At 46.5% G+C, this 8,343-nt stretch overlaps 1 protein-coding gene across 1 annotated transcript in view; it reads left to right on the forward strand.

Moving 5' to 3' along the window:
• zswim4 (zinc finger SWIM-type containing 4) overlaps positions 1–7,525 on the forward strand; it is a 66,368-nt gene extending 58,843 nt beyond the window's left edge. The window contains exons 13-15 of the mRNA XM_033012262.1: positions 2,615–2,778; positions 3,597–3,678; positions 4,879–7,525. Coding sequence (XP_032868153.1) covers positions 2,615–2,778; positions 3,597–3,678; positions 4,879–5,741 — 1,109 coding nt within the window. The 3' untranslated portion in view covers positions 5,742–7,525. The remainder of the gene's footprint in view (positions 1–2,614; positions 2,779–3,596; positions 3,679–4,878) is intronic.
• The last annotated feature ends 818 nt before the right edge of the window (positions 7,526–8,343 follow it).

The following is an 8,343-nucleotide window of genomic DNA, read 5'->3' on the forward strand; positions in this document are numbered from 1 at the left end:
CCAGTTTTGACAAGGTTTGAATCTGCTCCATCAGCTGTGGGAATGATGCGTTGTTCCGTCTTGTGACCAGGCTGTCACCACATTCCTTGGCTGCTTGAGCTGTAGGCTGTGTACTTGCACTTCCTGCAGAACCTCCCCGCTCAGTTTGCGACTCACTGCCAATGCTGGCTCTTAAGTTTTTGTTTGGGTGGATCTAGTTTTTAATTTTCCTATCCATGGGCCGCTCAGCTGGTTGTACCCTCGACAGAAGCCGGGGTAATGTGCTGAATTAATATCTAGTTTGGTTTTGGAAGAAGTCACCAAGTTTTAAATCTGGAATGCCTCGTGGATCCTTTCCTTCCTGTTCCACCGCTTGACAGGAAAGTTGACTCGTGCTTTTGCTGATAATACATTTAATAAATAGCAGAAGCTTGAAGTAACATGCGTCCACTTGTGATGCTGCGTATGTAACGGCTAGTTTTACTCAAGGTTCAATTATCGGCTAACAGGACTTCAAGATTGTGTTTACAAGAGGGAAATTGAGCATGCAGATTTAAAGTAACTGATGTAATTTATAGCTGAAATTATTCATCATCTCTCTATTAGACTGGATACTCAGCGATTTAATTAAATGGTGTTGGTTATGGAAATATTTATAGGATTTAATTGGAGTCCAAGTTCACAACTGCTTGAAAGTGGCAACACAAACAGAGAGTGGGAAAGAAGGCATATGGTATGCTTGTTTTCATAGCTTGGTCATTGAGTGTAACAGTCAAGAAATGATGATGCCGCTTTATAGGACTTTGGTTAGGCCACATTTGGAGTCTTGCGTACAGTTCTGCTCACCCCATTACAGGAAGGATGTGGTGGCTTTGGAATGGGTGCAGAATGATGCCTGGATTAGAGGATATTAGCTACATGGAGAGATAGGGTAGACTTGGCTTGTTTCCTCTGGATTGCCAGAGGTTGCAGGGAGACATGAAAGAACTATCTAACATTGTGGCATTACCAGGGTTGATTTAAATGAGGGGCAAAGTTTAATGTGTGGGGTAGGTTTTTAAGAGGGTGGGGAGTGCTCTGGAGCTGTGGAATGAAGCAGACATGTTAGTGGCATTAAGAGGGCAGGGAGTGCTCTGGAGCTGTGGAATGAAGCAGACATGTTAGTGGCATTTAAAAGACCTTTGGATAAGTGCATGAATATGCAGAAAATGGAGGGGTATGCGTTGTGTGCAGGTAGATTAGTGATGTTCTTGGCATTGTTCAGCGCAGACTGGACCAAATGGCCTGTTCCGCTGTTCTGAGTTCTATGTTCATTAGGATCTGCTGTCCTCCCAATGCATCTATCTCTTTCCCAGTGATTCCCCACCTAAAACTTAATTAGCTCGAGATCCCTGCTGTACGTGTCCTGCTTTTGTAACAGTTGCTGAAATTCATGGGGTTTTGTGCAGAGAAAGCTGTGATGTCATCGTTGTTCCACATTCACTCTGTTCGTGCCATTTTCCTATTCCAGTTTTGGAAGCCAATATATAAAGTTTTCCTTTAATTTAAATCTCTTATGGAGTTGTTTAAACTAATAGCATGATTGAAGGGTTGAATCTGCTTTTAATGCTAAGGTGCATTGTGGGTGTTTTGGATTAATATTTTGAGAAAATGGGTGTGTGTATAAATCAGTATTCTCACCTTGCCCCGTTCTGTATTGTAGAGAACTCTTCATGGTCTTCTAATGTTACTTCAGCTAAATCCATTCTAGTTTTGGACGTGGTCTGGCACCTTCCTCTAGGTTGGTGTCTTCCTGGATCAGGAGGGTGTGGCCGTGAGACTGTCTCCATGTTTTGTGCTTCTGATTATCCTGCAGTATTGGAACACATGGAGTCAATTCCGTCCGCTCAATCACTTCCACCATTGCATTTGGTGATGAATTATTTTAAAGTTTGTCATAGCATCTGGTTTTTAGAATCCATCTTTAACTCACATTTCACCGCACCTTAACTGGTACATGTGACAATAAACTGCGCTTGAAATTTAAGGTCATGGTGGCAAAGTGGATAAGATGCAAATTGCCCTGTACTTTTCATCCAGTTACTCCATTTCAAATCTCACTTTTTGGAGATTCAAATTGTTTTAAAACCCTTGTTTCTGGGTAGTAAATGAAGATATTTAGGTAGGTTATATGCCAATGCCATTTTCTTAACTCAATGGATTAGCACAACAAATCTGCTTGGGGGTGGATATTCAAGATGGCAAGAATTCTTACTTTTCGGCACCAGCCATATCCTGTGAGTATATTAAACTTAAAAGTACGTTTTTCCCCTCGGTTAGGCTATTTAGATCTTTCAATTATTCATGTGAAGTTGAGACCACAGTAAGAGGTGGTAAATGAGAGTATAGTCAAGCATTTGGATAGATACATGTGCAAGGAGCAAACAGATATGGTCTATACAAATGCAGGATTTGGGCAGCTAGGTTGGCACAGATTAGTCGGCCCGACTGTCTAAGCAAGTGGTTTCATCAGGCCATGTATGAAATGCTACAGATGTGAAGCACTGGGTGAAAAATCTATGGGCTTGAGTCTGTGCAACGAGCTACTTCGACACTTGTGGTTTGATCAATCGATTGGTTCCTCCCATTGTTGCAGGAGACCCGAAGTGGCTGCGAGTGGTGTTGGAATCCATTCAACAGAACATCCATTCTCCATCCCTCATTTACAAGCTGGCTCAGGATGCTTGCAAGACAGCCACACCCCCCAACTGTGCACCTGACATCACACTGCTCAACGTCTCTCTGGAGCTCGGGCTACAGGTAGGAACCTCTGTGGGGCGCAGTGTACAGTTAGATGGGAATCTGAGATAGACACAATGCTGGAGTAACTCAGCGGGTCAGGCAGCATCTGTGGAGAACATGGATAGGTGACATTTCACACAGTGCTGGAGTAACTCAGCGGGTCAGGCAGCTTCTGTGGAGAACATGGATTGGTGACATTTCACAGAGTGCTGGAGTAACTCAGCGGGTCAGGCAGCATCTGTGGAGAACATGGATAGGTGACATTTCAAACCGTGCTGGAGTAACTCAGTGGGTCAGGCAGCATCTGTGGAGAACATGGATAGGTGACGTTGCACAGAGTGCTGGAGTAACTCAGCGGGACAAGCAGCAACTCTGGAGAGCATGGATTGGTGACATTTTGGGTTGGCATATTTGTCCAGGCCTGTTTCCATGCTGCATAACTAGGACTGATTCTGCAACATTAAGTTTTACTGTATTTATAAGTTACAAAATTGATGATTCCACATCAGGACTATTGGGTTGGGTTTTGGTCACTCTTCCTAAAGGATATACGTGCCATAGAGGGAGTGGGATAACAATTCTCAGACTATTTGCTTAAGAGGCCTGCCTTTGGTGTTCAGAGGAATGAGATTTGCAAAATTGTTACAGGCCTTGGCTGGCCAGGTGCAGAAGATGTCCCCTTGGTGAGGAGTGGAGAACCAGACCGTGATTGTACAAACCCTAGTTATTGTGCTCCACATAGGAAGGCACAGTTGTGTCAAGTTGAATAGAAACCCTGTTTGTCATTACTGCATACATGTTGGTGCTGGGTTTGACTGAATGTGTTTGCTCTGCAGGTCATGAGGATGACATTGTCCACCATGAATTGGCGTCGACGGGAGATGGTTCGTTGGCTGGTGAGCTGTGCTACAGAAGTCGGTAAGCTGGTACAAGCTCGCGTGTGAGAGCCTGCTTCCTCAGTGTGCCCATCCAGCTCCACTGCCATAGTGGACGACAGATGGCACAATGGGCTAAGTGTTCGGCTGGCGACCGGAAGGTAGCCGGTTCGAATCCCGCTTGGAGTGCATACTGTCGTTGTGTCCTTGGGCAAGACACTTCACCCACCTTTGCCTGTGTGTGAATGTGTGCGAGTGATTGGTGGTGGTCGGAGGGGCCGTAGGCGCAGATTGGCAGCCACGCTTCCGTCAGTCTGCCCCAGGGCAGCTGTGGCTACAGAAGTAGCTTACCACCACCGAGTGTGACTGAGGAGTGAATGAATAATGCGATGTAAAGCGCCTTGAGTATTAGAAAGGCGCTATATAAATCCCATCCATTATTATTATTATAGTAAACCTGACTAGTCTTAATGTCCTTGCTCTCAGCATGGAGGATGCCACTGAAGTTTCAGCTGTGGCTCAGGGGCTGTAGTTTGTGTGTGGGTTAATTCCAATTCAGACTGACACGTCAGTGCAATGTTGAGGGAGTGCTGCAGTGTCAAAGGTTCAAAGGTTTCTTTATTAGTGACATACACCTAGGTGTAGTGAAATGCTTGTTGCCATGCAGCACATAAAAAAAGAATACAAACATGACAATAATAAAGAACTTTAACATAAAAAACATCCCCCCACAATGGTTTCCATTATGAGGGAAGGCACAAAGTCCAGTCCCATCCCCATGTCCACCCATAGTCGGGCCTATTGAGGCCTCCGCAGTTGCCGCTATGGAGGCCCGATGTTCCAGTCCGTTCTCGCCGGGTGATGGTGCTCCAGCATCGGGAGAATCCTCTCAGCGGCTTGGGACACTACATGTCGGGGGGGGCTGTTTGTGGATTATTTGCAAAAGTCAAACCCCCTTTTGCTTTTTTTCCAGTCTAAATGTAAAAGATCAAATGTAACTTTGGAAAGCGTGAGAGGTTTGCTTGGTTTAATGGCCAACATGTAATGAAATGCAGAGTGTTCTGTGGGATCTTGCTGTGTGTGTGGGAGGGTAGTTGGCTGCTGCTGTTTCCACCGTAGACCAATGAGCCGTGTGGCCAGTTATCTGTGGGACCCTAACTCAGTAATAATTTGTAACAGCCTGCCTCTGCTTTAACAAAGCATGAATTGCCCGAGTCTGAACAGTCCAACTCTTGTGTTTCAGGTGTGTGTGCCTTGATGAATATTATGCAGAACTGGTATTCTCTCTTCACTCCGACGGAAGCCACTACGATAGTCGCGGCCACAGTCACGTCTCACGCCACGGTCTTGCGCTTGAGCCTGGACTATAGCCAGCGTGAGGAGTTGGACAGCTGTGCACGCACTGTGGCACTGCAGTGCACCATGAAGGATCCTCAGAACTGCGCTTTGTCTGCCCTCAACCTCTGCGAGAAGAACCACGTAGCCTTTGAAACCGCGTACCAGATTGTGCTTGACTCTGCTTCCACTGGGATGAGCTACTCACACCTGTTCACCATCGCTCACTACATGGAACACAGGGGCTTCCCCATCCGCGCTTACAAGATGGCCAGCCTGGCCCTGTCCCACCTCAGTGTGGCGTACAACCAGGACACACACCCAGCCATCACCGACGTCCTGTGGGCCTGCTCCCTCAGCCACTCTCTGGGCAAGAACGAGCTGGCCGCCATCGTGCCACTGGTCATCAAGAGTGTGCAGTGCGCCCCTGTGTTGTCAGACATCTTGCGCAGATGCACAATGTCTGCGCCTGGTCTGCCTGGTGTACCTGGCCGCAGGAATTCGGGCAAACTCATGTCCACAGAGAAGGCTCCCCTCTGCCAGTTGCTGAACGCCACCATGGACGCCTACGTCAGCACCACACACTCACGCCTGACCCACATCAGCCCCAGGCACTACGGAGAATTCATCGAGTTCCTCAGCAAAGCTCGAGAGACCTTCCTGATGGCTCAGGACGGACACATACAATTCACACAGTTCATCGACAACCTCAAACAGACTTACAAGGGAAAGAAGAAGCTGATGATGCTGGTTCGAGAACGTTTTGGCTGAAATCCAGGGTTCCTCCTGTTCCCGAGTCTTCCTTTGTTACCATGAACTCCTTTCTGCAAAGAGCCAAAACTGAAGTCATTCCATGTGAAACATGTTGGAGAAGAGCTGGTTCAATCCTGGTCCGAGCCCCACCACGGGCACAGTTTAGATTCCCCAGCCTATGGTGTTGAGAATGGGGATGTTGTCTTTGCAGTGGGGAGGAGGGGGGGCCAGACTGGACTGTCAATACTAAACATAAGGGGTGCACGGTGCCCCAGCTGGTGGTCCCCGAACGTTTCACAGGCAGGGGTTAATTAGTAAAGACACTTTCTACTGCACACACTGTTTACAGGGGACTTTCCCACTTACTATTTCAATGGGGGAGGGTGGGAAAAATCTGTTAAATGATTTATAACAATGTGGCCCCTATTTTATACAAAAGGTGTGAAGTGGGGACTGTCACTGCAGAAACGTGCTGTGATATTCTCTGCTCACCGGTGTCACGTGAGCTTGGTCAGTCCTGTGTGACCTCCATCCCTCCCCCCCCCCCTCTCCATGTCTCCCACAACCTTGCTGTTGCTCACCAGGAAGCCTGTTGTGTTTCACTGCTGGAGCAGCGTTGAGCCTCCACTCCCGAGGGCCGCGCCACTACGCCCACGGCCGGGACAGCGCCCGCCCATCTTGCACAGGCTCCGATGACAAAGGTGCGCCGTGAGTGAGATGAGCCGCCTTCTCATCTATCCCCTCATTATCCAGCTCGTTAGTGACTCCGACACTTGGTGCCAAAATGCAACGTCCCATTCCCAAGCAGCCTCTGCGTTAGTTTCACTCATCAGTATTTTTACTCGAGCTTCAACCCACTTTGCCTTTCTCTTGCCAGCTCATGTCCTGTCGTAAAGCTTCCTGTTAGACTGCTTGTGAGCCAGTCAACTGAACCCTTTTCCTTTCCCAACCACCATTTCCCTAAATAAGGCCACGTTTCCTTAAAGTGTTGACGATATAACTCCCTGAAGTGTGATCAAGTGTAAGAGTGACTAAACAATGGAGCAGGCACTCTTTCTTGCTTTGTTCTTGCCCGACCCACTGGTTAAGGGTTTGTTTTGTTCTTGTACATGTCCTGCAGCTCCACATGTCTGGAGCCATCTACACTTTGCCACAAATACTGATGCTGTAGACTGGCTCAACAGCCCTATTGTGTCAGAAACACTGCATCAGTTGGTGTGACATAGCTTGGGGCACACTCCACAGAGGATCCATCTCTTCCTTTGACCTATTCTCTTGCCAACCCCGAATTGACCAGAACAACATTGACCAAAAACCTCCCAGAGAGCCACATGTACCCGACTATACCAAATCTCCTGCTGTATACCTCTGAACAACACTTTGTCTCTATCTCTTGCCAACATAAACCTGCCAAACTTGAATTAAAAACAAAAGGAAGGTCGCAGATAAAGCCATTCTGAGCAGCCGAGTGTGTTTTGTAAACCTGTGTGTGCTGTGACTGAGCCCATTCTCAGGGAAGAAGACTATGGTTTGTAAATAGTATTTTATTTGTCAAATTAAGATGAAAATTTAAAAAACCTTTTAATTTATGGAGTATGTAATATAGTACTTGAATGTGTTTTGTGGGCAAGCAGATTGTCATTCATCAACTTGATGTGCTGCACAGTGTAAGGAGAAACAGAACTGCTGCTGGTCAGTTTTTAATTGCTCTTGATTTTTGTACAGTGTATCCTCAATTTTTTGTTAGATATTTATTACAGTTTGGAAATGGTTTCACTGTTGAGAAATAGACCTATTAAGATGACAAATGGTTGGATTTTGTTCATTTTATTGTGAATCATCCTTTATCCCGAGTTGGCGTGTCACAAATTCGAGGTCGATCAGCATAAGTTCATGAGACACAAGCCATTCAGCCCATCAAGTCTACTTTGCCATTCAATCACAGCTGATCTATTAGTCCCTCTCACCTCCTGCCTATTCCCTATAACCTTTGACACCCTTGCTAATCGAGAACTTGTCAATGTCTAGAATTTAGAAGATTGAGAGGGGATCTTATAGAAACTTACAAAATTCTTAAGGGGTTGGACAGGCAAGATGCAGGAAGATTGTTCCCGATGTTGGGGAAGTCCAGAACTAGGGGTCACAGTTTAAGGATAAGAGGGAAGTCTTTTAGGACTGAGATGAGAAAATCATTTTTTACAGAGAGAGTGGTGAATCTGTGGAATTCTCTGCCACAGAAGGTAGTTGAGGCCAGTTCATTGGCTATATTTAAGAGGGAGTTCGATGTGGCCCTTGTGGCTAAAGGGATCAGGGGGTATGGAGAGAAGGCAGGGATGGGGATACTGAGTTGGATGATCAGCCATGGTGCAGGCTCGAAGGGCCGAATGACCTACTCCTGCACCTATTTTCTATGTCTGCTTTAAAAATACCCAAAGACTTGGCCTCCACATCTGTCTGTGGTAATGAATTCTACAGATGTGCCATCCTCTGGCTAAATAAATTCCTCCTCTCTATTCTAAAGGTGCATTCTGGGACTGTGCCCTCTGGTCCACGATTCTCCTACTCCGCTCCATGCCTTTCATTATTCAGTAAGTTTTAATGTGATGCTGGCCCGTTGTTC

The sequence above is a fragment of the Amblyraja radiata genome, chromosome 35 (genome assembly GCF_010909765.2).
Source record: "Amblyraja radiata isolate CabotCenter1 chromosome 35, sAmbRad1.1.pri, whole genome shotgun sequence".
NCBI lineage: Eukaryota > Metazoa > Chordata > Chondrichthyes > Rajiformes > Rajidae > Amblyraja > Amblyraja radiata.